Source organism: Ranitomeya imitator, chromosome 2 (genome assembly GCF_032444005.1).
Source record: "Ranitomeya imitator isolate aRanImi1 chromosome 2, aRanImi1.pri, whole genome shotgun sequence".
Classification (NCBI taxonomy): Eukaryota; Metazoa; Chordata; class Amphibia; order Anura; family Dendrobatidae; genus Ranitomeya; species Ranitomeya imitator.
In genome coordinates, this window is record NC_091283.1 from 211,835,824 (window position 1) to 211,851,560 (window position 15,737).

Genomic DNA, 15,737 nt, shown 5'->3' on the forward strand with positions numbered 1-15,737 from the left:
TCCCCAACTCCTAGAAAAGTTGTAAAATCTTCCCGGTGCCAATAACATCTCCCATAATCTCCAAAAAAATGTGATTCTTGAAGGTTCCTAAGGCATACTGCCGGGATGCTCCATTATTAGATGGAGCCCTGGTATCCAAACTCATATTCAGGGATGAAAAATCATTAAAGAGAGCCCCCAAAAGTTGCCATGTCTGAACGATGTGCACAATGCCTTAGGATGATTTTTCACAGACATAAAGTAGGTGCATTTTAGCATCTACGTAATGGCGGCAAAAAAATTACCTTTTACAGTTCTATGGAAGTAAACAAAGGATTTTATGATAATATCAGGTACAGTAAGATCACAAGAAGGTCTTAGTATTGTTCCCATAACATAGAAGCTGAAATAGACAGTAGAATTTGACTGGATAAATCATATTGTCATACAATGGGAGGAGATCTATAAAACATATTAAAGGGAATGTGTCAGCAGTATTTCACAACCTAAACTTTATATGTGCATGTAGCTCTTTCAAAGACAAGTCCAGCAATACCTTTACACGGCCGGTCCGTTCCTTCGTTACTGAAAAATCAGTTTTTGATTTTTTATGCAAACATTTTTATGTAGATCTGAAGCCTCTGTCACTCCGACTCTATTCCCTGCCAAACAGGCAAAGGAGCTGTCAGCCAAGCAGGAGGAGGCAGCGATGTGCAGGGAATAGAGCTGGAGTGACTCAAGCTTCAAATCTAAAAATAATTTATTAGCCTCATTTGCATATCAATTAAATTGCAACGGAAGAATGTACTACTGACCATGTTAGGTATTTCTGGACTTGTCTTTGAAAGAGCTACATGTCCATCAAGTTCAACCTATCTCCATCAATGTGCATATAAAAACCTTGGGATTCCTTTTAAATGCTTATATGTAGTTTTTTTCTGATCTTTTTTTGGTATTTGTTTAGTGATATATGTATCTCCTAAAGTACTACTCTTACTTATATGTTTTTCTTTTCTGGGGACACTTAGGACTTTATGACAAATGTACTTATACTTCTCATGACCGTGGATGGGTACTCGGAATTGAGGCCATGAGTGACCAGGGTACAAGAGATCCACGCTATTTCTTCTCCTTAAAGACAGATCGTGCTCGCAAAATGACGACCATCACTGCTCATCGCAACTACCTCCCGAATCAGTGGATTCATCTTTCTGTAACTTACAATGGCCGTATATTGAAACTCTATGTCAACGGGGCACAAGTGGCAACAAGTAGTGAACAAGTTGGCCCAGTCTTCAGCACTTTTGCTCGGAAGTGTAAAACTCTAATGATTGGAGGAAATGCTCTAAATCAAAATTACAGAGGCTACATGGAACAATTTAATCTTTGGAAAATAGCTCGAACCCAGAAGGAAATATTGTTGGATATGGGCCATGTATTTCATGGACTGAGTACTTCTCTACCTCAACTTGTTCTTCAGGAAAGCTTTGAGAATGTGAACAGCAAATGGTTTCTCGTAGATGGTAAATATGGTAAAATGCCACAAACGGAAAACATCTATCTCCATGTTTCATCCTTGGACACAAATTTAGATCTTCCCCAGTGTGGGCAAACTCTTTGTGACAATCTGGAGGTGATATCTAGTTACAACAAAGTTGGAGGTTTCCAGCGACCCAGAGTTGTACGTTATACAGTGGTCAACGTGTTTGATGACAACCATGAAAACCCAACAGTAACCAAAGAACAAATCGAGCTTCAGCATAAGATGCTCAATGAAGCTTTTAACCCCTACAACATCACATGGGAATTAAATGTGTTAGAAAGAAATGACTCCTTTCTACGATACCGACTCATCCTTACTAACTGTGACATTACAAAGATAGGCAGCACTGAGTGTGATCCAGAATGCAATCATAAACTTACTGGATATGATGGTGGTGACTGTCGTGGGCGCCACTCTTGTTATTACTCCAGCCGGAAGGAAAACAGCGTTTGTGATATGGATTGCAACATTGAAGAATTGGATTATGATGGTGGAGCTTGTTGTAATCCCAATGTTACAGATGTCACGAAGACGTGCTTTGATCCAAAGTCACCTTACAGGTAAGCATTGGCTTTGTCATATAATATTTAATTTAGGTTGGTTAATTTATGTTTGTATGTGCTTTGTGACTTAGCGAGGGGATACAAAATAATTTGTTCATTTAGGAATCATATTAATTATTGGAAACCTACTATTTGGACAACCCCTTTTCCAGCAGTGTTGGTACTCTCATTCCCCGGGGTCACGTGAGGTTGTTTTGACAAGTGAGCCTGGGTGCCCAATCAGCACTCCTTCAGCTGTATAAGTAATCAAGAGGAAGTGATCGGCCAGCCGCAACCCTCACTTCCCCTTGATTACTTATATATCTGTAGGCAGTGACAGTGACACCAGTGCTGATTGGCGCCCGGGCTCTCCTGTCATAACAACCACATGTGAGCCAGGGAGCATGAGTACCGACATCACGGCTTCTTTCAACTGTTTTTTTCTCAAGCTCTGTGCCTGTCTCGGTCAGGTTCAGCGGGTATAGCAGCAGCCAAATCCAACCAGTCCCCACGCCCTATGCATTGTTGTGCTTGAAAATCTGCACAACCTTAGCAGGTGCGCGATCCTTTGAGTTTTTATTCCTCATCCTAATCCCACCGATTTTACACATGGAGCACCCCCACTCCTTATTCTTTCATTTTTGTGATTCCCTTGCTACCTTTTGTGCCTGTTAATGCATATTTTCTATCTCTATGCTCGCTGAGTGGACGGGTCTTTACTCATGTGATGTTAGTGTTGCGGCCAGCACTCAGACGTCCCCCATTTCTGCTCCATCTTCTTAGTCTCATAAGCACACAGAGAATCTGCAGCCGCATCCCCCTCCTTCCTGAGATCTGAAAACTTTATAATTCTAGAATGATGCTTTGATGACTGAAAAGATTTATGAGTGTTTACCGAGATTTTGCAGGGTTGGGGGTGTCGTGTATAGAGAGTTGTGATGCCCTATTTCCCCAATAACCTATATTGCAATGTTTAATGTATTCATATATAATACTAATACTGATTTAAAGAGGCTGTCCACTACTTTATCATTGATGACTTATCCTTAGAATAGGTCATCAATGTCTGATCGGTTGGGATCCGACACCCGGCACCCCAGCTTATCAGCTGTTAACAGTGTTGGCTGCCGGCCGGAACTACTCGATTGAGGAGCCGGTCCGTCTTCAAGTAGTGGCCATGGCTAGGTATTCAAATCAATATGAGGCGGATATGCCATACCCTGCCACGGCCACTATCAGAAGAAGGAGCAGTTCCAGTTGGAGGCCGCCACCTACACTGAGGATAGTTGATCGGTGGGGGTGCGGTGTCATCATTGAAAAAGTAGCGGACAGCCACTTTAATGATAATACTGAAAAAAATATCATTTTATTTTCTGATTTGAATAGAAGATAATAAACTATGATGGCTTTGTGCTAAAAAATTCCAATTATAAGGGTGTTTTAAAAATCTCGCTTACACAGTCTTCCTTCTCTTTTGTTACTACTTTTTGGCTTGTTCATTAGCGCATTGGTCCAATATGAAAAGCCATCTTCTGGCACTGATACCTCCTGCTTGTTCATGAATGGTCTCATTCTTTGACAGAACATGATATCAGTAATTTATTGCATGAATCCTGCCAACAGTCATATTAGTTTTGGGATAATCCATTTTTCAGAATTGAAGAAGAACGTAGCTTTAATAAAACTGCATTAAGTCGTATGTATGAAGGAGGTAGCATTGTGGGTCATAGTTACATTTGATTAGAACAAGAATGTTATTGTTCTTTTTTAGGTGACAAATATGTATTTACCTACTATTGGCTAATGAATAGATGCCTCCCATTGTGTTTTCCACATATGAATTGCATGCTACTCAAATGCTCAATCAACTTCATAAAGTTTACTTGTTTTTTTTCTCATTTTTTATTTATGCTTCACATTTTTTTAATAGAATCCCTGTTTTCTCTGCTGTAGATATGACAGTGCTCAGAATTCTGAGCTGTGTATAACCACGCCCACACCACTGATTGGCAGCTTCCTGTGTACACTGATAGCAAGCTGCCAATCAGTGAAGGGGGCAGGGTTACACTTATTAGCTGGACTGCCTGGCATGAGGCACTTAGTCCTGCAGCGGTAATCTCCTGCTAATAAAACACTTATTGCATTGAATCTATTCCAAGCTGCCGAGAAAGTGACTCATCTCTGGACTCAGACTCTCTGCCCCTACGTTATTTTCTGCTCTCAGATTAAGTACCAATAATCTGCTGACAGATTCCCTGTCAGGGAAATGTAGATGAAAAAGTTAATTACTAATGAATCCATTCTTATTGCAATATATGCCATGTAGTTCTATTGCACCAAGTAAGCAGGCAAAGTATGATGGCCCCTTTGCCCTATAGTCATACTGTTTTTCTTTTATTGGACTTCCAAGCTGGCTAAGGCAGACTTACAGACCCAGCAATGCTCCCAGGGAAAAAGGTATGCAAATTAGCCTTCCTCCAAGAGGTAGTAATTGGAAGTCTACTATGCACTGATGAGGGAATAACCCTAAGACAGCTGTCTGTATTCCTTAGGTTTGGCCATCAATAATACATTTGAACCAACTCTTGGGCCCCGCCATACACATTGGATGGCTGCCATCTGAATGATGGTTGGCCAAACGTTTGGTTGTCTCTGATACACAGGAGCACTAGTTCTGCCAAGTGTTCTCTATTAAATAGTCATCGTCAGACATATCTGGCAGGGGCTTATCTCTGGGAAGCAATACCCCCAACAATAATTTGTCAAGGGCTCCAACACACATTAGACTAGTGTGTATGTATATGGAGGGCTTCAGCACTCCTAATGGTCACCTGTTTAAAGGAGGCTACTACAGCCGTTATTACAATGCTCAGTCTACTCGCAGCATACACTTAGTAGCAGCTATCGTATTGATTGCAATGTTATCCTGTTCTGTATAGACAACTCATTGATGAGAGTCAGATCGTTTATTGCAAATAAAGACCATCAATATTGTGACCCCGGTAAACTTGATTAGGTTTTTTAGTTGCTGAAACAAATTTCATACATTAGGAGAGGTGAAACCAAAAAACAGGGAAAGACGCTTCTTGGGTTAGCAAGTCAGCACAAGGAAGAGCTAAATGAAAAGAGCGATGTAAAGCTCACCTTGGGAGGTTGTACAATGGATAGCCTCAACTGTACTGAGGAGCTTATTGGATGTCAGAATGATGCTGCCAGGGTCCTTCACTTCTACGTCAAATTGCCAAGCTGGATGTAGGGGCAGAATGCATTATTTTGAGGTTCTGGAACCCACGTGTTATAGGGGATCACTACCTCTTATCGTCCAAAAAGATTTTACAGAAGAACTCTCTGGTGATGTCACTGCACCTGGTTTGGCCATCTAATGGGACATATTTAGTTAATTGACTAAATGAAGTCGGTATGATGGAAAGTAATCAGCATTACTAGCATCTTTGGGCAAGAGTCCATCATTAGGTTCTGTCATTTGCTTGGGCACTTAGTAACCCAAATTTCAGATATGTTCATCCAGGCTCATTTAGGAAATACTTTGTGGCTAAGAAAATTAATTTGTGGACCCATTTTTTAGCAATTACATTTACACAAAACAGTCTCCTTTGCAGACTGGAGGTCCACACATTACAAAACCGACAAGATACTTCTATTGTAAAATTATGCTTATTGTTTAAAGGTTCCCAGTGTTCATAAATAAAAAAACAGATCTTAGTTATGACTCTGTAAAGTTGTTGAGTGTGACCATGATGTCCACACTGCATGGCTGGAGAACAAACCAACCTCAATCTATTCCTTGGCACTGGATGAAACTGCTGATATTGTACATCAATACTTGCCACTAGAATCTCTGCACAATACTCTAAGGCTTACAGAAGCATGACTGACCGGTGGTGCTCAATCGTGTAGTTTCCATCAGAAAAACCGCTGTCCATGTCACCCCCTGTATGAGCCAAGCTGTTAGTATGCAGGGTCTCCTGATCTGGTGTGTTCTGGATCTTTTCATTTGAATGGTTGTATTTATTGCTACATTTTTTATGTATTGGCCACTGAGGATGAAATGTATGTACCGTACCCCTAGTCCTATGGTCATTTTACATGGACAAACTTTCTTTCTAAAATGTTGTGAGTCAACACAATGTAGATCCACCATCAGCACTCGTTAAGCTCTTTTTTACATGGAGTAATCAACAGCACTGGATTGGTCATCCACATACAGTTTTATTATGGACGGCAGCAGTTTGCCCCGCTCAACTGATTATTTACTAAAGCTGTGATCAGACGACAAAGAAGCATCTTCTAGATTTTCTGGCAGATATGTTTACATGGGCCATTGGTCAAGAAGGAAAAGTCGAATGACTGTTTGTCCACAAAATCATCTGCCCATGCAAAAGAATTTTAGAAGGGTTGTCCACTACCGGGCAACCCCTGCTTAATCAATTCAATGTACCACAGAAAATAAAAGTAATGGATACTCTTTCTCTCGCACGCTGCGCCATTCCAGTGATGTCGGCATTGCTGTTTTCAGCCGGTGATGTGACATTTTTGTATTAAGTAACCACTACAACTAATTAGTAGTTGCTAATCGGCTGCAGCCCTTACTATTTTTACGTCTGCTTTAAGGCAATATCGATGAGTTGCAGCCGATTAGCAACTTCTGGTTGGTTGTAGCGATCACACAACAGAATAATGTCACATCACCCGCAGGAAATAGCGGCACTGACATTACTGGAATAGCGCAGTGGCGAGAGGTGGCTATTCATTGTTTTTACTTTCTATGGGGAACTGAATTGCTTAAGCAGGGGTTGTCTAGCAGTTGGACAACACTTCAAACCAGAAGATCTGTGTGACCATTGGCTAATTGCCAAAGTGGCTCTAATACTAAGAGGCTTTTCTCCTTGCGTTAACATCATATTAGTTAAAAATGATATAATTTAGTTGAATGTTTGGCATCAATTAGTCATGACAAACAATGCTGCAGGAGAAGAGACATCATCTAAGTGTAGTATGCTAGAAAGCAAGAATAAAGGCGATGAGGACCGTCTCTCACCCAACAATTGGGTACATTTCCACTGGCAGCAGCAGAAAAACTAAAAGCTTCAAGCCACCATATTCCGACAGAAGGATATGTCCGGCTACGATCTCCAGTCTGGATAAAATTCAATGGTAGATGATGGACTTGTGTCAATGCCCTAAGGAGACAAACTGAGGGTTCCGAAGGTAAAATATGCTTACTTTTTTGAAGAATGAAAATTCAGCGCATTTCAGCTCTAATATATGGGCCACCTGATGAAGTCTTGTATGTTAGAGCTGAAATGCATTGCATATCAACCATATTTCATCTTCCGAACCCTCAATTTCTTTTCTTGGTGCACCATCGCAAGTGTATAGCCCATCATCTACAATTGAATTAATTGGTCATGGCTATTTACAAAAATGATCAAATGTTGACAAATCATTAACTGAAACTTTGATTAGCCCACCTGCATAATTTGGGATTTTGATCAAGCTTGGACTGCCCCACAGGAGAACAGGAGAATCCTCCGGTGGGCCACCACTCTCTTATATGAGCAGCACTTGGCACAATATACATGAATCACTATGTACGGTCAAAGGCGGCATATTAATCATTTAAGAATCTACCCAGTTTATTGCTATATAAATTTGTGATTGAGGATAATGTCACATTTATATGGACCTGAAAAGTGGGCCCTGGAGTTGGTTACTGGTGGGCCCTTGGTACGCCAGTCCAACACTGCTGTTGATCACTGAATGACTAAACCATAGTTGTTCATCACTATGTATTGTAAAAAGCTTTTTTTTCGCTCTTTCAAAATGTTCTATTTTTCTGAAAACTATATCATTAAATCATCTGCACTACAGATGGATTACCAATAACCGGTGTCAGCTCTTACATAATTATTGCAGTCTTTCTTGGAAGTACAAGTTCTCTTAGTTTCTAAATAAGCTACCTGTTAGCTATTCGGAACCATGGAGAAACTGTTATTATGTTTTTTTTTTGGAGCAACTATCTTTCCAAGTTTCTTAAAGAGTAAAACTTTTTTTGCTTTATTGCCTTGTGAAATTTTGGATTCCCATTTTAAGTATAGTATCAGATCTATTAAGTAGAACATACAGGGGTTAAGCTAAAAGATCATTCATCAAGTCGGAAAAAAAATTCTTAAAATTTCAGATTTCTTAAAGGGTAACAGTTTTTTTGCGTTATTGCCTTGTGAAATTTTGGAGTCCCATTTTAAGTATAATATTAGATCTTTTAAGTAGAACATACAAGGGTTTAGCTAAATGCTCATTGATCAAGTCGGAAAAAAATTATGACAGTTGTATATGAAAAAAAAAAACAAAGATAAAAATTTGGTGTGGAATGTTTGCCGCTCCTGCAAAACTCCGCTGCTTAGATTTGAGCTTTTGAGTTTTTCTTTTAGTGACAGAGCTAGTGTAAATGGAAATACCCTTTGCTTTACACTGCTCTAAGCATTTCTTTCTCCTGTCTCCAGTTACAGGGGGCCTCCTTTTTCCGTTTCTCGAAACTGGCAACAGTCTTATTTAATCAGTGTGCTCAGACAGACATCCAATAGGGGCTCTGCTGTGTGATGTCGGCTCCCGTGTGGGTTCAGTGGTCCACAGCTGTTAGCATGGTTGATTTCTAAGGACTCTTCAGCAGTAAAGATAGTCGTAAAATAAAAGAAAAAAACAAACAAATATCCTGTGAAATCATTTAAAGGATAAACGAAAAATTAAGGGAAAATTTGAGTAACAAAAAAAATTAGAAAATTATATTGAAAATAGTTACAATAGTTATGAATTTAAGTTATACATTTATTTTCTAGGAAAACATGTTATACATAAAGATGAAATGATAGATTCATGCAGGATTTAGTTTGAGTCAAATTTTTAGAAATTTGTGGTTCCAAGTAGAGATGATAGAATATGTGTTAGGAGTCGAGTTTCCTCTGCTGCACAGGGGGAATCTCGATCCGTGTCTGCTGCGGTCTCCCATGCGGTATTGGCCGCAGTTGGCTCTGCTCAGCGGAGACGTCGCTCCCAGCGTCTCGCTGGGGCTGATTCGGTGCATAGGGTCACTACTGCCTTTTCTGGCTTTCCTATGGTACCCTGCACTGATCTGCGGCGAGCGAGCCTCTCTGGGACTAAGTCCTTGTTTACTCACACTGAGCATGCCCAGGGCAGGGTCTCCCATTGGAGGTCGAGGGCCACATGTTCGGTCACATGCTCAGGTGCTGCAGTACATTCCATTGGTCCTTCTGGAAGGTCCTGAAAGGGCAAAACATGCTCAGGTACTGCAGCACTTTCCATTGGTCCTTCTGGAAGGTCCTGAAAGGGCAAAAACTTCAGTAGCAGCTTCCTGTGCTGCAACTATATAAATACTAGCGCATGGCCGTGCGGTCATGCGCTAGTATCGTCTTATGCTATATGCTTTGCGCCAATGTGGTCATGTGTTTGAATGTGTTCAGGGACCCGGCTGAAATAAGCCCCTAGAATGCTGGCACCTCCGGTGAGGAGATTGTGTTTAAGTGTGTTCAGGGACCCGGCTGAAATAAGCCCCTAGAATGCTTGCATCTCCGGCGAGGAGTTTTGTATGCATGCATGACCACTCACTGCTCACATCTGGGTAGTTGGCCTGTGCCTCAGTGAAAGTCTAACAGGGCACAGAGCTTTCCTCTCGCGGTTACTCTGTGAAGCTAACAGAGTTGGTATATACCGCCATATAGAGCCGCCATTATTTAGCAGCAGGTGCTTTCCTGCACGGTGGATCCCGGGTTGTGAACGCACCAATTCCATTTAATAAATTATATATTTGGTGCGTTCCGCCAACCCTAACAGTATACTAGCGCCAGGATCTGGCTAAGTAATGGCGGATGAACAGCGATTGCAGGGGTACATCCAGCTGCTGGAGGGCCGGTTGGCGTCTCTTGAGCGTGCAACCTCGGCGGTGGATGTTACCGCAATAGCTGTTCAGGCTGCTAGCGTGGCTGCAGCAGCTTTACCCACTGCCACCTCTGTTCTGACCCTATCTCACCTTCCTTTGCCTGAGAGATACTCTGGGGACAGTAAGTCCTGTACGGGTTTCGTGAGCCAATGTGGTATACACCTCGAGCTTCTGGCTGCACGTTTCCCTACTGAGCGGGCAAAGGTGGGATTCATAATCTCTCTCCTGTCGGACAGAGCGTTGGAGTGGGCTACGCCGCTGTGGGAGCGCAACGATCATGTGGTGCGGAGTGTTCCTAGGTTTCTGGACAGTCTGAAACAGGTCTTTTTAGGACCTCAAGTCACCCATGATACAGCGCTCCAACTGCTGGCTTTGACTCAGGGTTCAACCATGGTCAGCCATTTTGCTGTTCACTTCCGGACATTAGCGTCTGAGTTGGAATGGCCAAATAAAACCCTCATTCCCGTATTTTGGAGGGGGCTGGCTGACCATGTGAAGGACGCTTTGGCCACTAGGGAGATTCCCACCACACTGGAGGAGCTCATAGCCGTATCTACTCCTATTGACCTCCGTTTTAACGAGCGGAGGTTGGAGCGAGCCCAGTGTAGGCAGAGGTTTCGGCTGGCTCCCACCTTCGCCAAACCTTTGGAATCTCCAGTCCAGGCATCCAAGTCACATGAGGCCTTAGAGGTGACACGAGCGGGATCCAAGTCTCAGTCTGCCCGTGCACATAAGGTTCGTCATGTTTGCCAGCAGTCAGGACACCTTGCCTCCAAGGGTCCTCAGCGGTCGGGGAAACGTCAGCGTCTAGTGGCAGTTGGAGGAGGTACACTAGACACGGCGACGTTTGCCTCAAAGTTGTCCTTCAAGGGGACAATTACCATAGGCCCATCCACTCTTATGGTCGAGCTATGCGTGGATTCTGGGTCAGAGGGTAACTTTATGTCTTCCGCTTTTGCCCAGCGTCACGCAATACCCTTGGTGATGATCGCCAAGCCGGTAACCATTCGAGTGGTAAATGGGTCAACACTACCTTCACAGATTACCCACCAAACCATTCCTTTCACGCTATCTGTGTCTCCATCACATCAGGAGATAATCTCCCTATTAGTCATTCCTGAGGGAATTGATGAGGTCCTGTTGGGGATACCATGGCTTCGCTACCATTCTCCTCATATTGAGTGGTCCTCTGGGAGAATTTTGGGTTGGAGTAAATCTTGCGAGGGTAGATGTCTGAGGGAGTGCGTTCAGGTTGCTACTACACAGGTACCCGCAGATCTTTCCTCTCTCCCCAAGCACTATTGGCCCTATGCAGACGTGTTCTCCAAAATAGCTGCGGAGACCCTTCCGCATCACCGCCCCTATGACTGTCCTATTGACCTCTTGCCTGGTGCTGAGCCTCCCCGGGGTCGAGTCTATCCGTTATCTCTCCCGGAGACGGAGGCAATGTCCCAGTACATCCAGGAGAATCTGGCAAGAGGATTCATTAGGAAGTCAGTGTCACCGGCAGGGGCAGGGTTCTTCTTCGTACAGAAGAAGACGAGACTTACGTCCATGCATAGACTACAGGGGTCTTAACGCCATCACCGTTAAGAACAAGTACCCACTACCCCTGATATCTGAGCTGTTTGATAGGCTACGGGGAGCGAGGGTATTTACAAAGTTAGATCTGCGGGGTGCTTACAACCTGATTCGCATCCGTGAGGGGGATGAATGGAAGACGGCTTTTAACACCAGGGATGGGCACTATGAATATCTGGTGATGCCCTTCGGGCTCTGTAATGCCCCAGCCGTTTTCCAAGACTTTGTGAACGACATCTTCCGGGATATGCTCACCACCTTGGTCGTAGTCTATCTGGATGATATTCTCATCTTCTCTCCAGATATTGTCTCCCATCGGAGAGATGTTCGCAAAGTCTTCGACCTCTTACGGGCAAACTCCCTCTACGCCAAGTTGGAGAAGTGTGTGTTTGAGCAGGAGTCCTTGCCTTTCCTTGGTTATATCATCTCTGCCCAGGGTTTGGCTATGGATCCTGCCAAGCTACAGGCTGTAATGGACTGGCAGGAACCCCATTCTCTTAAAGCGGTGCAGCGCTTTATGGGGTTCATTAATTACTATCGCCAGTTCATTCCACACTTCTCAACTTTGGTAGCTCCCTTGGTCGCCCTCACCAAGAAGGGAGCAAATCCCAAGTTGTGGTCAGAGGAGGTCTCCAAAGCCTTTCTCTCGAACAAGTCACACTTCGCTAGCGCTCCCATCCTATATCGCCCCGATTTTGATAAGCCATTTATCTTGGAGGTGGATGCCTCATCCGTTGGTGCTGGAGCAGTCCTTTTCCAAAAGGATGCTCAAGGTCGGAAGCATCCTTGCTTCTTTTTCTCCAAGACCTTCACACCAGCGGAGAGGAATTATTCCATCGGGGACAGGGAGTTGCTGGCCATGAAGTTGGCTTTTTCGGAGTGGAGACATCTCTTGGAGGGAGCTCGCTTTCCCTTCCAAGTCTTCACTGACCACAAGAACTTGGTGTATCTGCAAACGGCCCAGCGGCTGAATTCTCGCCAGGCTAGATGATCCCTGTTCTTCTCCCGGTTCCATTTTACTCTCCATTTCCTCTCCGGGGAGAAGAACGTTCGTGCTGACGCTCTCTCCCGCTCCGTGGTGTCATCGGAGGAGGAGGAGGAGGAGCCTCGGCTTATTGTCCCTTCTGAGAGCCTGAGAACTGTAGCTCCGGTTTCGCTAGAGTCTGTGCCCCCGGGCAAGACTTTCGTACCAGCTAACTTGCGACCGGAGGTTCTCTCTTGGGCTCACTCCTCCAGAGTGGGTGGGCATTTTGGGACCAAGAGGACATCTGAGCTTCTGGCGAGAACATACTGGTGGCCGCATATGGCCCGAGATGTCAAGGACTATATTCAGGCGTTCGTTTCTTGCGCCCAGAACCGGTCTCCTTGGCAACGGCCTGCTGGGTTGCTTTACCCTCTACCGGTGGCAGACAGGCCCTGGGAGATGGTCGGGATGGACTTTGTGGTGGGTCTACCCAAGTCGCGTGGCTGCTCCGTTATTTGGGTTGTCACCGACCATTTCTCCAAGATGGTGCATTTGGTGCCACTTCCTCGGTTACCCTCAGCACGGGCCTTGGCGGTGTTGTTCATTAAACACGTTTTCCGTTTGCATGGTATGCCTGATAAGATTGTCAGCGATCGGGGTCCCCAGTTCGCATCTCGGTTTTGGAGAGAGCTCTGCCGTTTACTCAGCATAGAGTTAAACCTCTCCTCTGCATACCATCCCGAGACGAATGGGTTGGTGGAGAGAACCAACCAGACTCTGGTGACATATTTGCGACATTTCGTCTCTGCTAGGCAGGATGACTGGGCATCTTTGCTACCTTGGGCGGAATTTGCCCTGAACAATGCCGTAGCCGATTCCACTGGTCAAACTCCTTTTCTCCTTAATTACGGCCAGCATCCGCGTGTCCCTGTGCCCATGCCCGTGTCATCCACCGATTCTAGGGTGGCAGACAGGGCGGTGGAGGCACATGACATCTGGGACCGCACACAGGATGCCATCCGGGCCTCCAAGGAGAGAATGAGGGTTTCGGCTGATACACACCGGCACCCCGCTCCGGTCTTTGCTCCTGGCGACTTAGTGTGGCTCTCCGCCCATAACATCAGGCTGCCAGTTGAGTCCACTAAGTTTGCTCCTCGCTACATTGGCCCGTTTAAGGTTCTGGAACAGGTCAACCCTGTGGTCTACCGTTTGGCTATTCCTCCACACCTTGGTATCACCGATACTTTCCACGTTTCCCTCTTAAAGCCCGTTCATTTGTCCCGGTTTTCCGAGTCATCTGCTGGGACATCGGGTTCATCCACGGATGAGTTTGAGGTGAATGCTATTGTGGGGTGCAAGGTGGTACGTGGCAAGAAATTTTATCTGGTGGACTGGAAGGGTCACGGCCCAGAGGATAGAACCTGGGAGCCTGTGGAGCACATTCGGGCTCCGCTGCTTATCGCAGCTTTTGAGCGTAGTGAGACTCAAGGAGGGGGGGGGCCCTAGGAGGAGGGTAATGTTAGGAGTCGAGTTTCCTCTGCTGCACAGGGGGAATCTCGATCCATGTCTGCTGCGGTCTCCCATTCGGTATCGGCCGCAGTGGGCTCTGCTCAGCGGAGACGTCGCTCCCAGCGTCTCGCTGGGGCTGATTCGGTGCATAGGGTCACTACTGCCTTTTCTGGCTTTCCTATGGTACCCTGCACTGATCTGCGGCGAGCGAGCCTCTCTGGGACTAAGTCCTTGTTTACTCACATTGAGCATGCCCAGGGCAGGGTCTCCCATTGGAGGTCGAGGGCCACATGTTCGGTCACATGCTCAGGTGCTGCAGTACATTCCATTGGTCCTTCTGGAAGGTCCTGAAAGGGCAAAACATGCTCAGGTACTGCAGCACTTTCCATTGGTCCTTCTGGAAGGTCCTGAAAGGGCAAAAACTTCAGTAGCAGCTTCCTGTGCTGCAACTATATAAACTGCGCATGACCGCACGGCCATGCGCTAGTATCGTCTTATGCTATATGCTTTGCGCCAATGTGGTCATGTGTTTGAATGTGTTCAGGGACCCGGCTGAAATAAGCCCCTAGAATGCTGGCACCTCCGGCGAGGAGATTGTGTTTAAGTGTGTTCAGGGACCCGGCTGAAATAAGCCCCTAGAATGCTGGCATCTCCGGCGAGGAGTTTTGTATGAATGCATGACCACTCACTGCTCACATCTGGGTAGTTGGCCTGTGCCTCAGTGAAAGTCTAACAGGGCACAGAGCTTTCCTCTCGCGGTTACTCTGTGAAGCTAACAGAGTTGGTATATACCGCCATATAGAGCCGCCATTATTTAGCAGCAGGTGCTTTCCTGCACGGTGGATCCTGGGTTGCGAACGCACCAATTCCATTTAATAAATTATATATTTGGTGCGTTCCGCCAACCCTAACAATATGTTCGGAAAACGATTGCCGAATCCGAATTTGCCATAATAGAGCCATATTCATATCATATTACTGCTGATTTTATGTTTGACGGTCGTTTCCGAACATATTCGCTCTTCTATACTCCCATTGACTCCAGTGGCATGTGCCATATGTTCGGCGAATATTGCAAATATGGCAATCGCAATCCAAACCGAATATTGAAATATTTGCTCATCTCTACTTCCAAGCAAATTCGAACACTTGGAGATTTTGTTTGAAATTTGCTAAAAATCTTGTCTGACACCTTTTCCCACGCCGCTGAAGCTTTACTGAGCAGGTTAATGTTATTTTGCACTGGGATTCCCATGGCACCTTGCATCTGTGACATATTTTGTACCATATGATCATACCTTGTAAAGTATCTTCAGAGATCATCGGTTCCCAATAGGGCACAATAGGGCACAGGACTGGCAGTTTCTCAATCGCTATTTCTCTCTCTCGATGATAGGCACCAAGCATTGGAGGTGCGGAAAGGAGAACAGTGAGGTGAGTATACATTTTTTTCTGTTTTTCACATCTTATATTTATGCTTTGGGGTCTGGAGAGAGCTGCGCACATAATAAGGAACATTCAATTCCTTGGGAATAACTTTCTGCAAGTCGAACGTCCTGGAAAAATACACACAGTTTGGCAAATTTGAATTTTTCAGACCAGCTGATATCTGTTGATCATACAAGATAAGATTTATTTTATTTA

General features: G+C 44.8%; 1 protein-coding gene across 1 annotated transcript in view; it reads left to right on the forward strand.

The window, feature by feature from the left end:
- Window positions 1–15,737, forward strand: part of PAPPA (pappalysin 1) — a 447,251-nt gene that overhangs the window by 80,731 nt on the left and 350,783 nt on the right. The window contains exon 2 of the mRNA XM_069748556.1: window positions 1,008–2,082. Within this exon, the coding sequence (XP_069604657.1) occupies window positions 1,008–2,082 (1,075 nt within the window). The remainder of the gene's footprint in view (window positions 1–1,007; window positions 2,083–15,737) is intronic.